The sequence below is a fragment of the Oncorhynchus masou genome, chromosome 18 (genome assembly GCF_036934945.1).
Source record: "Oncorhynchus masou masou isolate Uvic2021 chromosome 18, UVic_Omas_1.1, whole genome shotgun sequence".
Lineage (NCBI taxonomy): Eukaryota > Metazoa > Chordata > Actinopteri > Salmoniformes > Salmonidae > Oncorhynchus > Oncorhynchus masou.
In genome coordinates, this window is record NC_088229.1 from 335001 (window position 1) to 359173 (window position 24173).

At 47.4% G+C, this 24173-nt stretch overlaps 1 protein-coding gene across 2 annotated transcripts in view; it reads left to right on the forward strand.

Moving 5' to 3' along the window:
* Window positions 1-24173, forward strand: part of LOC135503817 (constitutive coactivator of PPAR-gamma-like protein 2) — a 77435-nt gene that overhangs the window by 36747 nt on the left and 16515 nt on the right. For both annotated transcript variants that reach the window (XM_064921954.1, XM_064921956.1), the window contains exons 8-11: window positions 12022-12247; window positions 17655-17826; window positions 19110-19359; window positions 19541-19655. In XM_064921954.1, the coding sequence (XP_064778026.1) occupies window positions 12022-12247; window positions 17655-17826; window positions 19110-19359; window positions 19541-19655 (763 nt within the window). The remainder of the gene's footprint in view (window positions 1-12021; window positions 12248-17654; window positions 17827-19109; window positions 19360-19540; window positions 19656-24173) is intronic.

A 24173-nucleotide genomic window follows, 5' to 3' on the forward strand; every position in this document is an offset into this window, starting at 1 on the left:
TACACACACACACACACACACACACACACACACACACATACAGTGATACACACACACACACACACACACACACACACACACACACACACACACACAGTGATACACACACACACACAGTGATACACACACACACACACACACACACAGTGATACACACACACACACAGTGATACACACACACACACAGTGATACACACACACACACACACAGTGATACACACAGTGATACACACACACACACACACATTTGTCTCCAAGATGGCGTAGCAGTAAGACGTGTCGTGTCCCTTGTCCCGTTTATATTTCGTCTTTTTTCGTTTTTACATATTTTTTCTTCGCATATCTTTTAAAACATTTTGCTAAACCTCATCGTCCAAATACTCTCCTTCAACCCGCCTCACCCAACGTAGCTATTTTTCTTTTTTCCTAAAGTATTTAGTATTTATATTTACTTCGGAACCGGAACCCCTCAACTGAAGCTAGCCAGCTAACTACCAGCTATGCTAGCGGTCGTCAGCTAAACTTTAGCTCGGAAAGCTCTCGCCAGTTCGAACAACGCGACTCTAACCAGAGCATAACGGACCTATTTATTTTTTTATCCCCGGATTCCCGCCGCAAACGGAACATCTGGATCTTCACAACTAGTTATTTAGCTAAACCGCAACCCCGGACGATTACTGCTGGCTAGCGCTTCCACCCACCTAGCCTGAAGCTAGCCCCACCAGAGCACTCCGTAGCATACTCCTGGGCTACAATACCTACCACCGTAGCATACTCCTGGGCTACAATTACCCGGACCCACGACCGGTCTATCGATGTGACCGCATGAAGAGGAATAAACAGACTCACCCCATCGCGACGTCCCCCAAAGGCTAACTCTCTAGCCCTTGCTATCCCCTGGCTTGCTATTTCGGCCTGCTAACTGCTACCTTGTTTAGCCCCGGCCTACTAACTGTTAGCTTGTTAGCACAGGCCTGCTAACAGTCTGAATCGCCTCGTCCCAAACACTCACTGGACCCATATTTTCTCTCTTATCTCTTTCCGATTTTTAATTTGTTTATACCTTCCGGTAACCTGCCTCACCCAATGTGATACGGAATCGCTATTATTTTTAATTTTTAGAACACACTCAAGAACCTCCAGAAGCTAACTAGCTAACTAGCTGTAAGCTATTTAGTCATTGTTCGGTTTTTTTTTAACCTGGATAACACTCACTAATCCAGCTTCCCTGGACACTGATCACTTGGCTACATAGCTGATGCACGCTGGACTGTCCATTAATCACGGTACCTCATTCTGCTTGTTTATGTTTTATCTGTCGGCCCCGTTGCCTAGTCAACGCCATTTTACCTGCTGTTGTTGTGCTAGCTGATTAGCTGTTGTTGTGTCACCTACTGTTTTAGCTAGCTTTCCCAATTCAACACCTGTGATTACTGTATGCCTCGCTGTATGTCTCAAATGTCAATATGCCTTGTATACTGTTGTTCAGGTTAGTTATCATTGTTTTAGTTCACAATGGAGCGCCTAGTTCCACTCTTCATACCCCTGATACCTCCTTTGTCCCACCTCCCACACATGCGGTGACCTCACCCATTACAACTAGCATGTCCAGAGATACATCCTCTCTCATCATCACCCAGTGCCTGGGCTTACCTCCGCTGTACCCGCACCCCACCATACCCCTGTCTGCGCATTATGCCCTGAATATTTTCTACCATGCCCAGAAACCTGCTCCTCTTATTCTCTGTCCCCAATGCTCTAGGTGACCAGTTTTGATAGCCTTTAGCCGCACCCTCATACTACTCCTTCTCTGTTTTCCGCGGGTGATGTGGAGGTAAACCCAGGCCCTGCATGTCCCCAGGCACCCTCATTTGTTGACTTCTGTGATGGAAAAAGCCTTGGTTTCATGCATGTCAACATCAGAAGCCTCCTCCCTAAGTTTGTTTTACTCACCGCTTTAGCACACTCTGCTAACCCTGATGTCCTTGCCGTGTCTGAGTCCTGGCTCAGGAAGGCCACCAAAAATTCTGAGATTTCCATACCCAACTATAACATCTTCCGTCAAGATAGAACTGCCAAAGGGGGAGGAGTTGCAGTCTACTGCAGAGATAGCCTGCAAAGTAATGTCATACTTTCCAGGTCCATACCCAAACAGTTCGAACTACTAATTTTGAAAATTACTCTCTCCAGAAATAAGTCTCTCACTGTTGCCGCCTGCTACCGACCCCCTCAGCTCCCAGCTGTGCCCTGGACACCATTTGTGAATTGATCGCCCCCCCATCTAGATTCAGAGTTTGTTCTTTTAGGTGACCTAAACTGGGATATGCTTAACACCCCGGCAGTCCTACAATCTAAGCTAGATGCCCTCAATCTCACACAAATCATCAAGGAACCCACCAGGTACAACCCTAACTCTGTAAACAAGGGCACCCTCATAGACGTCATCCTGACCAACTGGCCCTCCAGATACACCTCCGCTGTCTTCAACCAGGATCTCAGCGATCACTGCCTCATTGCCTGTATCCACTACGGAGCCGCAGTCAAACGACCACCCCTCATCACTGTCAAACGCTCCCTAAAACACTTCTGTGAGCAGGCCTTTCTAATCGACCTGGCCCGGGTACCCTGGAAGGACATTGACCTCATCCCGTCAGTTGAGGATGCCTGGTCATTCTTTAAACGTAACTTCCTCACCATTTTAGATAAGCATGCTCCGTTCAAAAAATGCAGAACTAAGAACAGACACAGCCCTTGGTTCACTCCAGACCTGACTGCCCTCGACCAGCACAAAAACATCCTGTGGCGGACTGCAATAGCATCGAATAGTCCCCGCGATATGCAACTGTTCAGGGAAGTCAGGAACCAATACACGCAGTCAGTCAGGAAAGCTAAGGCCAGCTTCTTCAGGCAGAAGTTTGCATCCTGTAGCTCCAACTCCAAAAAGTTCTGGGACACTGTGAAGTCCATGGAGAACAAGAGCACCTCCTCCCAGCTGCCCACTGCATTGAGGCTAGATAACACGGTCACCACCGATAAATCCATGATGATCGAAAACTTCAACAAGCATTTCTCAACGGCTGGCCATGCCTTCCGCCTGGCTACTCCATGATCGGCCTACAGCTCCGCCCCCACCGCAGCTTCTCGCCCAAGCCCCTCCAGATTCTCCTTTACCCAAATCCAGATAGCAGATGTTCTGAAAGAGCTGCAAAACCTGGACCCGTACAAATCAGCTGGGCTTGACAATCTGGACCCTCTATTTCTGAAACTATCTGCCGCCATTGTCGCAACCCCTATTACCAGCCTGTTCAACCTCTCTCTCATATCGTCTGAGATCCCCAAGGATTGGAAAGCTGCCACAGTAATCCCCCTCTTCAAAGGGGGAGACACCCTGGACCCAAACTGTTACAGACCTATATCCATCCTGCCCTGCCTATCTATGGTCTTCGAAAGCCAAGTCAACAAACAGGTCACTGACCACCTCGAATCCCACCGTACCTTCTCCGCTGTGCAATCTGGTTTCCGAGCCGGTCACGGGTGCACCTCAGCCACACTCAAGGTACTAAACGATATCATAACCGCCATCGATAAAAGACAGTACTGTGCAGCCGTCTTCATCGGCCTTGCCAAGGCTTTCGACTCTGTCAATCACCATATTCTTATCGGCAGACTCAGTAGCCTCGGGTTTTTCGGATGACTGCCTTGCCTGGTTCACCAATTACTTTGCAGACAGAGTTCAGTGTGTCAAATCGGAGGGCACGCTGTCCGGTCCTCTGGCAGTCTCTATGGGGGTGCCACAGGGTTCAATTCTCGGGCCGACTCTTTTCTCTGTATATATCAATGATGTTGCTCTTGCTGCGGGTGATTCCCTGATCCACCTCTACGCAGACGACGCCATTCTATATACTTCCGGCCCGTCCTTGGACACTGTGCTATCTAACCTCCAAACGAGCTTCAATGCCATACAATACTCCTTCCGTGGCCTCCAACTGCTCTTAAACGCTAGTAAAACCAAATGCATGCTTTTCAACCGATCGTTGCCTGCACCCGCATGCCCCACAAGCATCACCACCCTGGATGGTTCCGACCTTGAATATGTGGACACCTATAAGTACCTAGGTGTCTGGCTAGACTGTAAACTCTCCTTCCAGACTCATATCAAACATCTCCAATCGAAAATCAAATCAAGAGTCGGCTTTCTATTCCGCAACAAAGCCTCCTTCACTCACGCCGCCAAACTTACCCTAGTAAAACTGACTATCCTACCGATCCTCGACTTCGGCGACGTCATCTACAAAATTGCCTCCAACACTCTACTCAGCAAACTGGATGCAGTTTATCACAGTGCCATCCGTTCTGTCACTAAAGCACCTTATACCACCCACCACTGCGACTTGTATGCTCTAGTCGGCTGGCCCTCGCTACATATTCGTCGCCAGACCCACTGGCTCCAGGTCATCTACAAATCCATGCTAGGTCACTGGTCACGATGGCAACACCCATCCGTAGCACGCGCTCCAGCAGGTGTATCTCACTGATCACCCCTAAAGCCAACACCTCATTTGGCCGCCTTTCGTTCCAGTACTCTGCTGCCTGTGACTGGAACGAATTGCAAAAATCCCTGAAGTTGGAGACTTTTATCTCCCTCACCAACTTCAAACATGTGCTATCTGAGCAGCTAACCGATCGCTGCAGCTGTACATAGTCTATTGGTAAATAACCCACCCATTTTCACCTACCTCATCCCCACACTGTTTTTATTTATTTACTTTTCTGCTCTTTTGCACACCAGTATCTCTACCTGTACATGACCATCTGATCATTTATCACTCCAGTGCTAATCTGCAAAATTGTAATTATTCGCCTACCTCCTCATGCTTTTTGCACACAATGTATATAGACTCGCCTTTTTTGTACTGTGTTATTGACTTGTTAATTGTTTACTCCATGTGTAACTCTGTGTTGTCTGTTCACACTGCTAAACTTTATCTTGGCCAGGTCGCAGTTGCAAATGAGAACTTGTTCTCAACTAGCCTACCTGGTTAAATAAAGGTGAAAAAATAAATAAAAAATAAACAGTGATACACACACACACAGTGATACACACACACACACACAGTGATACACACAGTGATATACACACACACACAGTGATACACGCACGCACACACACACAGTGATACACACAAACACACACACACACACACACAGTGATACACACACACACACACACACACAGTGATACACACACACACACACACACACAGTGATACACACACACACACACACACACACACAGTGATACACACACACACACACACACTGTGATACACACACACACACACACAGTGATACACACACACACAGTGATACACACACAGTGATACACACACACACGCACACACACACACACACACACACACACACAGTGATACACACACACACACACACACACACACACAGTGATACACACACACACAGTGATACACACAGTGATACACACACACACAGTGATACACACAGTGATACACACACACAGTGTTACACACACACACAGTGTTACACACACACACAGTGTTACACACACACACACACACAGTGATACACACACACACACACAGTGATATACACACACACAGTGATACACACACACACAGTGATACACACACGCACACACACAGTGACACACACACGCACACACACAGTGACACACACGCACACACACAGTGACACACACGCACACACACAGTGATCACACGCACACACACAGTGATCACACACGCGCACACACACAGTGATCACACACGCAGTGATCACACACGCACACACACACACACACACACACACACACACACAGTGATACAAACACACACACACACCGTGATAGAAACAGTCAGTAATAGCTGGCTCTGGTAAGAGGTGGTGGTTTGTGTCTATTTATTTGTGCATGAAATCTAACAGTAGGTTTTGCCCGCCTGAGGTAGAGTATCTCATGATAAGCCGCAGGACCACACTATCTACCTAGAGAGTTTATATCTTTCGTAGCTGTCTTATTTACCACCACAAACCGATGCTGGCACTAAGACCACACTCAATGAGCTGTAAACGGCCAAACAGGATAACGCTCATCCAGAGGCGGCGCTCCTAGTGGCCGGGGACTTTAATGCAGGGAAACTTAAATCCGTTTAACCTCATTTCAACCAGCAGGTCACATGTGCTACCAGAGAGAAAACAACTCTACATATTTACTCCACAGACAGAGACGAGTACAGAGCTCTCCCCCGCCCTCCATTTGGCAATTCTGACCAAAACTCTATTCTCCTGATTCCTGCTAACAAGCAAAAACTAAAGCAGGAAGTACCAGTGACTCACTCAATACGGAAGTGGTCAGACGACGCAGATGCTACACTACAGGACTGTTTTGCTTGCAAAGGCTGGAATACGTTCCGGGATTCTTCCGTTGGCATTGAGGACCACACCATATCAGTCAATGGCTTCATCAATAAGTGCATCGATGAAGTCGTCCCCACAGTGACCGTACGTACATACCCTAACCAGAAGCCATGGATTACAGGCGCTCTGAGCTAAAGTTGCCGCTTTCAAGGGGCGGTACTCTATTTATTTATTTATTTTCCCACCTTTTATTTAACCAGCTAGGCAAGTTGAGAACAAGTTCTCATTTACAATTGCGACCTGGCCAGGATAAAGCAAAGCAGTTCGACACATACAACGACACTAAGTTACACATGGAGTAAAACAAACACACAGTCAATAATACAGTATAAACAAGTCTATATACGATGTGAGCAAACGAGGTGAGATAAGGGAGGTAAAGGCAAAAGAAGGCCATGGTGGCAAAGTAAATACAATATAGCAAGTGAAACACTGGAATGGTAGATTTGCAATGGAAGAATGTGCAAAGTAGAAATAAAAATAATGGGGTGCAAAGGAGGAGACTGCATCCAATTTGTTGAGTAGGGTATTGGAGGCTATTTTGTAAATGACATCGCCAAAGTCGAGGATTGGTAGGATGGTCAGTTTTACAAGGGTATGTTTGGCAGCATGAGTGAAGGATGCTTTGTTGCGAAATAGGAAGCCAATTCTAGATTTAACTTTGGATTGGAGATATTTGATATGGGTCTGGAAGGAGAGTTTACAGTCTAACCAGACACCTAAGTATTTGTAGTGTCCACGTATTCTAAGTCAGAGCCATCCAGAGTAGTGATGTTGGAAAGGCGGGCAGGTGTGGGTAGCGATCGGTTGAAGAGCATGCATTTAGTTTTACTTGTATTTAAGAGCAATTGGAGGCCACGGAAGGAGAGTTGTATGGCATTGAAGCTTGCCTGGATAGTTGTTAACAGTGTCCAAAGAAGGGCCAGAAGTATACAGAATGGTGTCGTCTGCGTAGAGGTGGATCAGAGACTCACCAGCAGCAAGAGCGACCTCATTGATGTATACAGAGAAGAGTGTCGGTCCAAGAATTGAACCCTGTGGCACCCCCATAGAGACTGCCAGAGGTCCGGACAGCAGACCCTCCGATTTGACACACTGAACTCTATCAGAGAAGTAGTTGGTGAACCAGGCGAGGCAATCATTTGAGAAACCAAGGCTGCTGAGTCTGCCGATGAGGATGTGGTGATTGACAGAGTCGAAAGCCTTGGCCAAATCAATGAACACAGCTGCACAGTAATGTTTCTTATCGATGGCGGTTAAGATATCGTTTAGGACCTTGAGCGTTGCTAAGGTGCACCCATGACCAGCTCTGAAACCAGATTGCATAGCAGAGAAGGTATGGTGAGATTCAAAATGGTCGGTAATCTGTTTGTTGACTTGGCTTTCGAATACCTTAGAAAGGCATGGTAGGATAGATACAGGTCTGTAACAGTTTGGGTCAAGAGTGTACCCTTTGAAGAGGGGGATGACCGCAGCTGCTTTCCAATCTTTGGGAATCTCAGACGACACGAAAGAGAGGTTGAACAGGCTAGTAATAGGGGTGGCAACAATTTCGGCAGATAATTTTAGAAAGAAAGGGTATAGATTGTCTAGCACGGCTGAGTTGTAGGGGTCCAGATTTTGCAGCTCTTTCAGAACATTAGCTGAACGGATTTGGGAGAAGGAGAAATGGGGAAGGCTTGGGCGAGTTGCTGTGGGGGGTGCAGTGCTGTTGACCAGTAGCCAGCATGGCCAGCCGTAGAAAAATGCTTATTGAAATTCTCAATTATGGTGGATTTATCAGTGGTGACAGTGTTTCCTAACTTCAGTGCAGTGGGCAGCTGGGAGGAGGTGTTCTTATTCTCCATGGACTTTACTCTAATCCGGACACCTATAAGAAATCCCGCTATGTCCTCCGACAAACCTTCAAACATGCAAAGCATCAATACAGGACAAAGATGGAATCCTACACCAACTCCAATGCTCGTCGGATGTGGCAGGGCTTGCGAACTATTACTGACTACAAAGCACAGCCTTGAGCTGCCCAGTGACACAAGCCTACCAGATGAGCTAAATGACTAATATGCATGCGTCTAGGCAATCAACACTGAAGCAACACTGAAGCATGCATGAGGGCACCAGCTGTTCCGGATGACTGTGTGAGCAAGCTCTCCGTCGCCGCCTTGAGTAAGTTCTTTTAAACAGGTCAACATTCACAAGGCCGCGGGGCCAGACGGATTACCAGGACGTGTACTCCGAGCATGTGCAGACCAACTGGCAAGTGTCTTCACTGACATTTTCAACTTGTCCCTGACTGAGTCTGTAATACCAACATGTTTCAAGCTAACTTCCATAGTCTTTGTGTCCAAGAACACTAATGTAACCTGCCTAAATGACTACCGACCCGTAGCACTCATGCCTGTAGCCATGAAGTGCTTTGAAACAGAAACCATAGACCCACTCCAATTTCCATTCTGCCCCAACAGATCCACAGATGACATGATCTCTATTGTGCGCCACACTGCCCTTTCCCACCTGGACAGAAGGAACACCTATGTGACAATACAATTCATTGACGACAGCTCAGCGTTCAACACCATAGTGCCCTCTAAGCTCATCACTAAGCTAAGGACCCTGGGACAACACACCTCCCTCTGCAACTGAATCCTGGACTTCCTCACTGGCCGCCCCCAGGTGGTGAGGGTAGGCAGCAACACATCTGCCACGCTGATCCTCAAACACTGGGGCCCCTCAGGGTTGCGTGCTTAGTCCCCTCCTGTACTCCCTGCTCACTCATTACTGCATGGCCAAGCACAACTCCAACACCGTCATCAGGTTTGCTGATGACACAACAGGAGGCCTGATCACCAACAACAACGAGACAGCCTGTGGGGAGAAGGATCAGAGACCTGGCTGTGTGATGCCAGGACAACAACCTCTCTCTCAACATGATCAAGACAAAGGAGATGATTTGTGGACTATAGGATTGGAGGACTGAGCACTCCCCCATTCACATCGACGAGGCTGTAGTGGAGCAGGTTGACAGCTTCAAGTTCCTTGGTGTCCACATCAACAAACTATCATGGTCCAAAGGAATGCGCTGATACACACACAGCACACTAATACACACAACACACTGATACGCCCTCACACACTGATACACACACTGATACACCCACTAATACACCCTCACACACTGATATACACACTGATACACACACTAATACACACACTGATACACCCACTAATACACCCTCACACACTGATATACACACTGATACACACACTGATATACACACTGATTCACACACTGATAGGCCCTCACACACTGATACACCCTCACACCCTGATATACACACTGATACACACACTAATACACACACTGATACACCCACTAATACACACACTGATACACCCACTAATACACCCTCACACACTGATAGGCCCTCACACACTGATACACCCTCACACCCTGATATACACACTGATACACACACTAATACACACACTGATACACCCACTAATACACACACTGATACACCCACTAATACACCCTCACACCCTGATACACACACTGATACACACACTGATATACACACTAATACACCCCCACACTCTGATATACACACTGACACGCCCACACTGATATACATACTGACACACACACTGATACGCCCTCACACACTGATACGCCCACACACACTGATACACCCACACACACTGATACACCCTCACACACTGATACACCCTCACACACTGATACACCCTCACACACTGATACACCCTCACACACTGATACACCCTCACACACTGATACACACACTGATACACCCTCACGCACTGATACACCCTCACACACTGATACACACACTGATACACCCTCACACACTGATACACCCTCACACACTGATACACCCTCACACACTGATACACCCTCACACACTGATACACACACTAATACGCCCTCACACACTAATACGCCCTCACACACTGATGCACCCACTAATACACCCTCACACACTGATATACACACTGATACACCCACACTGATACACCCACTAATACACCCTCACACACTGATATACACACTGATACACCCACACTGATACACCCACTAATACACCCTCACACACTGATACACCCACTGATACACCCTCACACACTGATACACCCACACTGATATGCACACGGATACACACACTGATACACCCTCACATTGATATGTGGGCCTTTTGATAAAATGTTCTGTTCTTGTTTATTAATGTTCTGTATTATATCATGTTTTAGTGTTTTGTGTGGATCCCAGGAAGAGTAGCTGCTGCTTTTGCAACAGCTAACGTGGATCCTAATGAACTACCCCGCATAAAATACTCACACACACACACTCATAGTTTATTCACGAAGGCCTGTGTGGCTTGACTCACCACTGTTACTGCTTTCACTGCAACCTGTTGTATGGATTCGTCTCAGCTGCAACACCCTGACTCTCTCTCTCTCTCTCTCCCCTCCTCTCTCTCCCCCCTCTTCTCTCGCTCTCTCTCTCCCCTCTTCTCTCTCTCTCTCCCCTCTTCTCTCTCTCTCTCCCCTCTTCTCTCTCTCTCGCCCCTCTTTTCTCTCTCTCGCCCCTCTTCTCTCTCTCGCCCCTCTTTTCTCTCTCTCTCTCCTCTTCTCTCTCCTCTTCTCTCTCCTCTTCTCTCTCCCCTCTTCTCTCTCTCTCCTCTTCTCTCTCCTCTTCTCTCTCCCCCCTTCTCTCTCCTCTTCTCTCTCCCCTCTTCTCTCCCCTCTTCTCTCTCTCTCTCTCCCCTCTTCTCTCTCCTCTTCTCTCTCTCTCCCCTCTCTCTCTCTCTCCCCTCTTCTCTCTCTCTCTCCCCTCTTCTCTCTCTCTCTCCCCTCTTCTCTCTCTCTCTCCCCTCTTCTCTCTCTCTCTCTCTCTCTCTCTCTCCCCTCTTCGCCCTCTCTCTCCCCTCTTCGCCCTCTCTCTCCCCTCTTCTCTCTCCCTCTTCTCTCTCCCCCTTCTCTCTCCCCCTCTTCTCTCTCCTCTTCTCTCTCTCTCCCTCTTCTCTCTCTCTCCCCCTCTTCTCTCTCTCTCTCTCTCTCCCCTCTTCTCTCGCTCTCTCTCCCCTCTTCTCTCTCTCTCTCCCCTCTTCTCTCTCTCTCTCTCTCTCTCCCCTCTTCTCTCTCTCTCTCTCTCCCCCTCTTCTCTCTCTCTCCCCCTCTTCTCTCTCTCTCTCCCCCCTCTTCTCTCTCTCTCTCTCTCTCTCTCTCTCACTCTCTCTCTCTCTCTCTCCCCTCTTCTCTCTCTCTCTCTCTCTCTCTCTCTCTCTCTCTCTCCCCTCTTCTCTCTCTTTCTCTCTCCCCTCTTCTCTCTCCTCTTCTCTCTCTCTCCCCTCTTCTCTCTCTCTCTCCCCTCTTCTCTCTCTCTCTCCCCTCTTCTCTCTCCCTCTTCTCTCTCTCTCTCTCCCTCTTCTCTCTTCTCTCTCTCCCCTCTTCTCTCTCTCTCTCCCCTCTTCTCTCTTCTCTCTCTCTCCCCTCTCCTCTCTCGCTCGTGTCTTACTCCTCTACCCTTCCCTCTCTCCTCTCTCTCTTTTTCAGCCATCTGCCAGACAAGTCCTCCAGATGGGACGATCCGTCCTGTCGAGGGGGCGGAGGTGATGGTTCCCACGGTAACATTCCATCACTGTTGTCGATGGCGACGCGGAGTCACATGGACATAACCACGCCCCCTCTGCCTCAAGTCAGCGCTGAGGTGTTGAGAGTAGCAGAACACAGACACCGCAGAGGACTGATGTATCCAGAGATATACCACTTACTGACCAAGGTAACACAAAGGACTGATGTATCCACAGATATACCACATACTGACCAAGGTAACACAAAGGACTGATGTATCCACAGATATACCACATACTGACCAGGGTAATAGACACGGAGGACTGATGTATCCACAGATATACCACATACTGACCAAGTCAACAGAGGACTGATGTATCCACAGATATACCACATACTGACCAAGGTAATAGACACAAAGGACTGATGTATCCACAGATATACCACATACTGACCAAGTCAGAGGACTGATGTATCCACAGATATACCACATACTGACCAAGGTAACACAAAGGACTGATGTATCCACAGATATACCACATACTGACCAAGTCAACAGAGGACTGATGTATCCACAGATATACCACATACTGACCAAGGCTCCACAGACACTCTTTGTTATGGGTGTCCATTTTTAATCAATAAGGCTTGAGGAGGAATATGGCCACGCTAAGCAGAGTGCTAGGACACAGCCCGTAGCAGTGGTACAGTGCCTTGCGAAAGTATTCGGCCCCCTTGAACTTTGCGACCTTTTGCCACATTTCAGGCTTCAAACATAAAGATATAAAACTGTATTGTTTTGTGAAGAATCAACAAGTGGGACACAATCATGAAGTGGAACGACATTTATTGGATATTTCAAACTTTTTTTAATAAATCAAAAACTGAAAAATTGGGCGTGCAAAATTATTCAGCCCCCTTAAGTTAATACTTTGTAGCGCCACCTTTTGCTGCGATTACAGCTGTAAGTCGCTTGGGGTATGTCTCTATCAGTTTTGCACATCGAGAGACTGAAATTTTTTCCCATTCCTACTTGAAAAACAGCTGGACCTCAGTGAGGTTGGATGGAGAGCATTTGTGAACAGCAGTTTTCAGTTCTTTCCACAGATTCTCGATTGGATTCAGGTCTGGACTTGGCCATTCTAACACCTGGATATGTTTATTTTTGGACCATTCCATTGTAGATTTTGCTTTATGTTTTGGATCATTGTCTTGTTGGAAGACAAATCTCCGTCCCAGTCTCAGGTCTTTTGCAGACTCCATCAGGTTTTCTTCCAGAATGGTCCTGTATTTGGCTCCATCCATCTTCCCATCAATGTTAACCATCTTCCCTGTCCCTGCTGAAGAAAAGCAGGCCCAAACCATGATGCTGCCACCACCATGTTTGACAGTGGGGATGATGTGTTCAGGGTGATGAGCTGTGTTGCTTTTACGCCAAACATAACATTTTGCATTGTTGCCAAAAAGTTAAATTTTTGTTTAATCTGACCAGAGCACCTTCTTCCACATGTTTGGTGTGTGTCCCAGGTGGCTTGTGGCAAACTTTAAACAACACTTTTTATGGATATCTTTAAGAAATGGCTTTCTTCTTGCCACTCTTCCATAAAGGCCAGATTTGTGCAATATACGACTGATTGTTGTCCTATGGACAGTCTCCCACCTCAGCTGTAGATCTCTGCAGTTCATCCAGAGTGATCATGGGCCTCTTGGCTGCATCTCTGATCAGTCTTCTACTTGTATGAGCTGAAAGTTTAGAGGGACGGCCAGGTCTTGGTAGATTTGCAGTGGTCTGATACTTCCATTTCAATATTATCGCTTTCACAGTGCTCCTTGGGATGTTTAAAGCTTGGGAAATCTTTTTGTATCCAAATCCGGCTTTAAACTTCTTCACAACAGTATCTCGGACCTGCCTGGTGTGTTCCTTGTTCTTCATGATGCTCTCTGCGCTTTTAACGGACCTCTGAGACTATCACAGTGCAGGTGCATTTATACGGAGACTTGATTACACACAGGTGGATTGTATTTATCATCATTAGTCAATTAGGTCAACATTGGATCATTCAGAGATCCTCACTGAACTTCTGGAGAGAGTTTGCTGCACTGAAAGTAAAGGGGCTGAATAATTTTGCAAGCCCAATTTTTCAGTTTTTGATTTGTTAAAAAAGTTTGAAATATCCAATAAAAGTCGTTCCACTTCATGATTGTGTCCCACTTGTTGATTCTTCACAAAACAATAGTTTTATATCTTTATGTTTGAAGCCTGAAATGTGGCAAAAGGTCGCAAAGTTCAAGGGGGCCGAATACTTTCGCAAGGCACTGTATGTGGTGTTCAGGCCTACAGTAGATAACTGTACTGTACTACTGTACATAACACAAACCCCTGAAGTCCCTGATTTCTATTAGAAACTTTATTCGAACGTAGTTAGAGCAATAATAATATTACGTTTTGTCATACCTGTGGTATTTCATGGCTTTCAGCCAATCAGCATTCACGGCTCGAACTCCCCAGTTTCTAATGTCAGATAATGACTTCCACTTCTGCCTTTGCCTGTCAGTGTTTCTGTAAGGTTGCAGAGTAACATGCATTTGAAGGTGCATCTCTGGCCTCAAGCCTCCATTGACACTTAAAGGGCCTCTCCCTCTCTCTCTCTACATCACTCTCTCTCTCTACATCACTCTCTCTCTACGTCTCCCTCTCTCTCTCTATGTCTCCCTCTCTCTACGTCTCCCTCTCTCTCTCTACGTCTCCCTCTCTCTCTCTACGTCTCCCTCTCTCTCTCTACGTCTCCCTCTCTCTCTCTACGTCTCCCTCTCTCTCTCTATGTCTCCCTCTCTCTCTCTACGTCTCCCTCTCTCTCTCTACGTCTCCCTCTCTCTCTCTACATCCCTCTCTCTCTCTACATCACTCTCTCTCTCTACATCACTCTCTCTCTACATCACTCTCTCTCTCTACATCACTCTCTCTCTACATCACTCTCTCTCTCTACATCACTCTCTCTCTCTACATCACTCTCTCTCTCTACATCACTCTCTCTCTCTACATCACTCTCTCCCTCTCTACATCACTCTCTCCCTCTCTACATCACTCTCTCCCTCTCTACATCTCACTCTCCCTCTCTCTCTACATCTCCCTCTCTCTCTACATCTCCCTCTCTCTCTACATCTCCCTCTCTCTCTACATCTCCCTCTCTCTCTACATCTCCCTCTCTCTCTACATCTCCCTCTCTCTCTACATCTCCCTCTCTCTCTACATCTCCCTCTCTCTCTACATCTCCCTGTCTCTCTACATCACTCCCTGTCTCTCTCCATCTCCCTCTCTCTCTCTACATCTCCCTCTCTCTCTCTACATCTCCCTCTCTCTCTCTACATCTCCCTCTCTCTACATCTCACTCTCTCTCTCTACATCACTCTCTCTCTACATTACTCTCTCTCTCTCCATCCCTCTCTCTCTACATCACTCTCTCTCTCTCTCTCCATCACTCTCTCTCTCCATCTCCCTCTCTCTCTCCATCCCTCTCTCTCTACATCACTCTCTCTCTCTACATCACTCTCTCTCTACATCTCCCTCTCTCTACATCTCCCCCTCTCTCTCTCTACATCTCCCCCTCTCTCTCTCTCTACATCGCCCTCTCTCTCTCTCTCTACATCTCCCTCTCTCTCTACATCTCCCTCTCTCTCTACATCTCCCTCTCTCTACATCTCCCTCTCTCTACATCACTCTCTCTCTACATCTCCCACTCTCTCTCTACATCTCCCTCTCTCTTTCTACATCTCCCTCTCTCTCTCTACATCTCCCTCTCTCTCTACATCTCCCTCTCTCTCTACATCTCCCTCTCTCTCTCCATCTCCCTCTCTCTCTCCATCACTCTCTCTCTCTCCATCACTCTCTCTCTCTCTCTCTCTCCATCTCTCTCTCTCTCTCTCATCCCTCTCTCCCTCCATCCCTCTCTCTCTCTCTCCATCCCTCTCTCCCTCTCTCCATCCCTCTCTCTCTCTCTCCATCCCTCTCTCTCTCTCTCCATTCCTCTCTCCCTCTCTCCATCCCTCTCTTCCTCTCTCCATCCCTCTCTCCCTCTCCATCCCTCTCTCCCTCTCTCTCCATCCCTCCCTCTCTCTCCATCCCTCTCTCTCTCCATCCCTCTCTCTCCCTCTTCATCCCTCTCTCTCTCTCTCCATCCCTCTCTCTCATCCCTCTCTCTCTCTCATCCCTCTCTCTCTCTCCATCCCTCTCTCTCTCTCCATCCCTCTCTCTCCATCCCTCTCTCTCTCTCCATCTCTCTCTCTCCCTCTCCATCTCTCTCCATCCCTCTCCATCTCTCTCCATCCCTCTCTCTCTCCATCCCTCTCTCTCCATCCCTCTCTCTCCATCACTCTCTCTCTCTACATCACTCTCTCTACATCACTCTCTCTCTCTCTCCATCACTCTCTCTCTCTCTCTCTACATCACTCTCTCTCTCTACATCACTCTCTCTCTCTACATCACTCTCTCTCTCTCCATCACTCTCTCTCTCTCTCCATCACTCTCTCTCTCTCTCCATCACTCTCTCTCTCTCTCCATCACTCTCTCTCTCTCTCCATCACTCTCTCTCTCTCTCCATCACTCTCTCTCTCTCTCCATCACTCTCTCTCTCTCTCCATCACTCTCTCTCTCTCTACATCACTCTCTCTCTCTACATCACTCTCTCTCTCTCTCTCTCTCCATCACTCTCTCTCTCTCTCCATCACTCTCTCTCTCTCTCCATCCCTCTCTCTCTCTCTCCATCCCTCTCTCTCTCTCTCTCTCTCTCCATCCCTCTCTCTCTCCATCCCTCTCTCTCTCTCCATCCCTCTCTCTCTCCATCTCTCTCCATCCCTCTCTCCATCTCTCTCCATCCCTCTCTCCATCTCTCTCTCTCCATCTCTCTCCATCCCTTTCTCTCTCTCTCCATCTCTCTCCATCCCTTTCTCTCTCTCTCCATCCCTTTCTATCTCTCCATCCTGCTCTCTCTCCATCCATCTCTCTCCTCCTCTCTCTCCATCCCTCTCTCTCCATCCATCTCTCTCCTCCTCTCTCTCCATCCCTCTCTCTCCATCCCTCTCTCTCTCCATCTCTCTCTCTCTCTCCATCCCCCTCTCTCTATCCCTCTCTCTCTCTATCCCTCTCTCTCTCCATCCCTCTCTCTCTCCATCCCTCTCTCCATCCCTCTCTCTCTCTCCATCCCTCTCTCCATCCCTCTCTCCATCCCTCTCTCCATCTCTCTCTCCATCCCTCTCTCCATCTCTCTCTCCTCCTCTCTCTCCATCCCCCTCTCCTCATCTCTCTCTCTCTCCAAATCTCTCTCTCCAATAAAGACATTACAAATGTCATATTATATATATATAGTGTTTTAACAATGTACAAATGGTAAAGGACACAAGATAAAATAAACAGGCATAAATACGTGTTGTATTTACAATCATGTGGCAACAGGTTACAAATCTTGCTGCTGTGATGTCAAACTGGAATTTCACCCAGCAGATATGGGAGTTTATCAAAATTGGGTTTGTTTTCAAATTCTTTGTGGATCTGTGTAATCTGAGGGAAATATGTCTCTCTAATATGGTCACACATCTCACTCTCTCCTCATCCCTCTCAGGGAGAGATAAAGATGGCGGTGTGTATAGAAGATGATTGTAACAGTGAACTGCCTCCAGCCTCTCTGCTGTTCAGAGCAGCCAGACAGTACAGCTATGGGGTCCTCTTCAGCCTAGCCGAAACACACCGACGCCTCGAGAGACTCGCCATGCGCAACAGAGGACCCCTCGAAGGTGAGGGAGGGAGGAAGGAAACAATTTAGTTTTGCTTGTCCTATTGTCTTACTTTTCCACTCTCTCTATCTCTCCCTGGTTGTTTGTCTTGTCTCTTTCTCTCCCTGGTTGTTTGTGTTGTCTCTTTCTCTCCCTGGTTGTTTGTCTTGTCTTTCTCTCCCTGGTTGTTTGTCTTGTCTTTCTCTCCCTGGTTGTTTGTCTTGTCTCTTTCTCTCCCTGGTTGTTTGTCTTGTCTCTTTCTCTCCCTGGTTGTTTGTCTTGTCCCTTTCTCTCCCTGGTTGTTTGTCTTGTCTCTGTCTCTCCCTGGTTGTTTGTCTTGTCTCTGTCTCTCCCTGGTTGTTTGTCTTGTCTCTTTCTCTCCCTGGTTGTTTGTCTTGTCTCTGTCTCTCCCTGGTTGTTTGTCTTGTCTCTTTCTGTCCCTGGTTGTTTGTCTTGTCTCTATCTCTCCCTGGTTGTTTGTCTTGTCTCTTTCTCTCCCTGGCTGTTTGTCTTGGCTCTGTCTCTCCCTGGTTGTTTGTCTTGTCTCTTTCTCTCCCTGGTTGTTTGTCTTGGCTCTGTCTCTCCCTGGTTGTTTGTCTTGTCTCTTTCTCTCCCTGGTTGTTAACCCCTCCAGTTCCTCCAGTGATAGTGAAGGAGTGGTCCAGTCACCTGTCTGCTTTGTCTCGTCCAGTCACCTGTCTGCTTTGTCTCGTCCAGTCAGCTGTCTGCTTTGTCTCGTCCAGTCACCTGTCTGCTTTGTCTCGTCCAGTCGCCTGTCTGCTTTGTCTCGTCCAGTCGCCTGTCTGCTTTGTCTCGTCCAGTCAGCTGTCTGCTTTGTCTCGTCCAGTCACCTGTCTGCTTTGTCTCGTCCAGTCACCTGTCTGCTTTGTCTCGTCCAGTCACCTGTCTGCTTTGTCTCGTCCAGTCACCTGTCTGCTTTGTCTAGTCCAGTCACCTGTCTGCTTTGTCTAGTCCAGTCACCTGTCTGCTTTGTCTCGTCCAGTCAGCTGTCTGCTTTGTCTCGTCCAGTCACCTGTCTGCTTTGTCTCGTCCAGTCAGCTGTCTGCTTTGTCTAGTCCAGTCAGCTGTCTGCTTTGTCTCGTCCAGTCAGCTGTCTGCTTTGTCTCGTCCAGTCACCTTTCTGCTTTGTCTCGTCCAGTCAGCTGTCTGCTTTGTCTCGTCCAGTCACCTGTCGGCTTTGTCTCGTCCAGTCACCTGTCTGCTTTGCTGCACAGCTCATTTGTTTATGTTGTTGGTTAGGTTGTTATTGTAAAAGAGAATGTGTTCTTCTCATCGTCCTGCAGTTCCTCCAGTGATAGTGAAGGAGTGGTCCAGTGGGAAGTCGAAGTCGGCCCTGACCCCGGAGCTGGTTCCAGCGCTGTGCTTCAGAGAGTGGACCTGTCCTAACCTGCGGAGGCTGTGGCTTGGTAGAGCCAGTGAAGATCGCTCCCGGAGGACCAGAGCTTTCCTAGCCTGTCTGCGCTCTGACTGTCCTGCCTTACTCAACCCTGCTCAGGTCCCACAACACCTTCTGCTCATGTGCTGCGTGCTCAGGTGAGACTGGAAGGGTGTGAGAGGTGTGTGTGTGTGTACCACGTCTGTATGCTGCGTGCTCAGGTGAGACTGGAAGGGTGTGAGTGGTGTGTGTGTGTTAACAGGTATTTGATGCAGTGGCCAGGTGGTGGAAATCTACAGAGACATGTGTGATATTAACAGGTGTGTGTGATGTTAACAGGTATATGATGCAGTGGCCAGGTGGTCGTATTCTACAGAGACATGAGTTAGATGCCTTCCTGGCCCAGGCAGTCTCTAACCAGCTCTACGAACCAGACCAGCTACAGGAACTGAAGGTACAACACACACTAGACACAGCCAACACTGCTGGACCAGGTCCAGTGTGAAGGTACAGCTGGTTCCTGAGCACTTCCCAGAGGGAGCCATTGCTGTAGACCTGTTGGGGAAAGCTGTGCCAGTATGCTACAGGTTCAGGACAGCCCATCATATCTTTGAGCATCAACTGCGCCTCTGGACCCAATAGTTTGAGTCATGGAGTGAGGAGGAGAGGAACCTTTTCCTGCACATTCTCGAAGAGAGGGACCCGATGTTAGTTGCCCACTTGTACATGGGTGTAGCTGGGTCAGCAGGGAGAAGAGAGAGACGATGAGTGGGTGGTAGACAGTTGAAGTGGTACATAAGGGAGCATATGTGTGGAGACGAGGAGATATCTGTGGCGAGGAGCGGTGCGGCAGGTAGACAAGCGGTAAAAAGCGTCAGGAACCAAAAGGTCGCTGGTTCGAATCCCTGAGCCACCTAGATGAAAAATATGTCCATGTGCCCTTGAGCATGGCACATAACCCTAATTGCTGCTGTAAGTCGCTTTTGTATAAGAGCATCTGCTAAGTGACTAAAATGTGAAATTACTAATTATTATAATAACCAAAAAAGTGTTAAACAAATCCAAATATATTTTCTTCAAAGTATCCAGCTGACAGCTTTGCACATTCTTGGCATTTTCTCAACCAGCTTCACCTGGAATGCTTTCCCACCAGTCTTGAATTAGTTCCCAAGACTCATCCCAAACCATCTCAATTGGGTTGAGGTCGGGTGATTGTGGAGGCCAGGTCATCTGATGCAGCACTCCATCACTTGGTAAAATTGCTCTTACACATCCTGGAGGTGTGTTTTGGGTCATTGTCCCGTTGAAAAACAAATGATAGTCCCACTAAGCGTAAAGCAGATGGGATGGCGTATCGCTGCAGAATGCTGTGGTAGTCATGCTGGTTAAGTGTGCCTTGAATTCTAATTAAATCGCTGACAGTGTCACCAGCACAGCACCATCACCTCCGCTTCACGGTTGGAACCACACATGTGGAGATCATCTGTTCACCCACACCGCGTCTCACAAAGACATGGAGGTGGGAACAGATGATCAAAGGACAGATCTCCACCGGTCTAACGTCCACTGCTCATGTTTCTTGGCCTAAGCAAGTCTCTTCTTCTTATTGGTGTCCTTTAGTAGTGGTTTCTCTTCAGCAATTCAACCATGAAGGCCTGATTCACGCAGTCTCCTCTGACAGTTGATGTTGAGATGTCTGTTGCTTGAACTCTGTGAAGCATTTATTTTGGCTGCAAATGAACTTATCCTCTGCAGCAGAGGTAACTCTGGGTCTTCCCTTCCTGTGGTGGTCCTCATGAGAGCCAGTTTCATCACAGCACTTGATGGTTTTTGCGACTGCACTTGAAGAAACTTCCGTCTCGTCTGACCTTCATGTCTTAAAGTAATGATGGACTGTCGTTTGTCTTTGCTTATTTGAGCTGTTCTTGCCATAATATGGACTTGGTCTTTTACCAAATAGGGCTGTCTTCTGTATACCACCCCTACCTTGTCACAACACAACTGATTGGCTGAAACACTTTAAGAAGGAATTAAATTCCACTAATGAACTTTTAAGAAGGCACACCAAAAATATTTTCAAAACTAAAAGCATTGTATTTGGGACAAATCATTCACTGAACTCTAAACCTCAACTGAATCTTGTAGTGAACAATGTGGAAATTGAGCAAGTTGAGGTGAATAAACTGCTTGGAGTAACCCTGGATTGTAAACTGTCATGGTCAAAACATACTGATACAACAGTAGCTAAGATGGGGAGAAGTCTGTCTATAATAAAGTGCTACCCTGCCTTCTTAACAACACTATCAACAAGGCAGGTCCTACAGGCCCTAGTTTCTACCTTCTTAACAACACTATCAACAAGGCAGGTCCTACAGGCCCTAGTTTCTACCTTCTTAACAACACTATCAACAAGGCAGGTCCTACAGGCCCTAGTTTCTACCTTAACAACACTATCAACAAGGCAGGTCATACAGGTCCTAGTTTCTACCTTCTTAACAACACTATCAACAAGGCAGGTCCTACAGGCCCTAGTTTCTACCTTCTTAACAACACTATCAACAAGGCAGGTCCTACAGGCCCTAGTTTCTACCATCTTAACAGCACTATCAACAAGGTAGGTCCTACAGGCCCTAGTTTCTACCATCTTAACAACACTATCAACAAGGTAGGTCCTACAGGCCCTAGTTTCTACCATCTTAACAACACTATCAACAAGGCAGGTCCTACGGGCCCTAGTTTCTACCATCTTAACAACACTATCAACAAGGCAGGTCCTACGGGCCCTAGTTTCTACCATCTTAACAACACTATCAACAAGGCAGGTCCTACAGGCCCTAGTTTCTACCTTCTTAACAACACTATCAACAAGGCAGGTCCTACAGGCCCTAGTTTCTACCATCTTAACAACACTATCAACAAGGCAGGTCCTACAGGCCCTAGTTTCTACCATCTTAACAACACTATCAACAAGGCAGGTCCTACGGGCCCTAGTTTCTACCATCTTAACAACACTATCAACAAGGCATCTCCTACGGGCCCTAGTTTCTACCATCTTAACAACACTATCAACAAGGCAGGGTCCTACAGGCCCTAGTTTCTACCATCTTAACAACACTATCAACAAGGCAGGTCCTACGGGCCCTAGTTTCTACCATCTTAACAACACTATCAACAAGGCAGGTCCTACAGGCCCTAGTTTCTACCATCTTAACAACACTATCAACAAGGCAGGTCCTACGGGCTCTAGTTTCTACCATCTTAACAACACTATCAACAAGGCAGGTCATACAGGCCCTAGTTTCTACCATCTTAACAACACTATCAACAAGGCAGGTCCTACAGGCCCTAGTTTCTACCTTCTTAACAACACTATCAACAAGGCAGGTCCTACGGGCCCTAGTTTCTACCATCTTAACAACACTATCAACAAGGCAGCTCCTACGGGCCCTAGTTTCTACCATCTTAACAACACTATCAACAAGGCAGCTCCTACGGGCCCTAGTTTCTATCATCTTAACAACACTATCAACAAGGCAGGTCCTACGGGCCCTAGTTTCTACCATCTTAACAACACTATCAACAAGGCAGGTCCTACGGGCCCTAGTTTCTACCATCTTAACAACACTATCAACAAGGCAGGTCCTACAGGCCCTAGTTTCTGCCATCTTAACAACACTATCAACAAGGCAGGTCCTACGGGCCCTAGTTTCTACCATCTTAACTACACTATCAACAAGGCAGGTCCTACGGGCCCTAGTTTCTACCTTAACAACACTATCAACAAGGCAGGTCATACAGGTCCTAGTTTCTACCTTCTTAACAACACGATCAACAAGGCAGGTCCTACAGGCCCTATTTTCTACCTTAACAACACTATCAACAAGGCAGGTCATACAGGTCCTAGTTTCTACCTTCTTAACAACACTATCAACAAGGCAGGTCCTACAGGCCCTAGTTTCTACCTTCTTAACAGCACTATCAGCAAGGCAGGTCCTACAGGCCCTAGTTTCTACCTTCTTAACAACACTATCAGCAAGGCAGGTCCTACAGGCCCTAGTTTCTACCTTCTTAACAACACTATCAACAAGGCAGGTCCTACAGGCCCTAGTTTCTACCTTAACAACACTATCAACAAGGCAGGTCATACAGGTCCTAGTTTCTACCTTCTTAACAACACTATCAACAAGGCAGGTCCTACAGGCCCTAGTTTCTACCTTCTTAACAACACTATCAACAAGGCAGGTCCTACAGGCCCTAGTTTCTACCATCTTAACAGCACTATCAACAAGGTAGGTCCTACAGGCCCTAGTTTCTACCATCTTAACAACACTATCAACAAGGTAGGTCCTACAGGCCCTAGTTTCTACCATCTTAACAACACTATCAACAAGGCAGGTCCTACGGGCCCTAGTTTCTACCATCTTAACAACACTATCAACAAGGCAGGTCCTACGGGCCCTAGTTTCTACCATCTTAACAACACTATCAACAAGGCAGGTCCTACAGGCCCTAGTTTCTACCTTCTTAACAACACTATCAACAAGGCAGGTCCTACAGGCCCTAGTTTCTACCATCTTAACAACACTATCAACAAGGCAGGTCCTACAGGCCCTAGTTTCTACCATCTTAACAACACTATCAACAAGGCAGGGTCCTACAGGCCCTAGTTTCTACCATCTTAACAACACTATCAACAAGGCAGGTCCTACGGGCCCTAGTTTCTACCATCTTAACAACACTATCAACAAGGCAGGTCCTACGGGCCCTAGTTTCTACCATCTTAACAACACTATCAACAAGGCAGGTCCTACGGGCTCTAGTTTCTACCATCTTAACAACACTATCAACAAGGCAGGTCATACAGGCCCTAGTTTCTACCATCTTAACAACACTATCAACAAGGCAGGTCCTACAGGCCCTAGTTTCTACCTTCTTAACAACACTATCAACAAGGCAGGTCCTACGGGCCCTA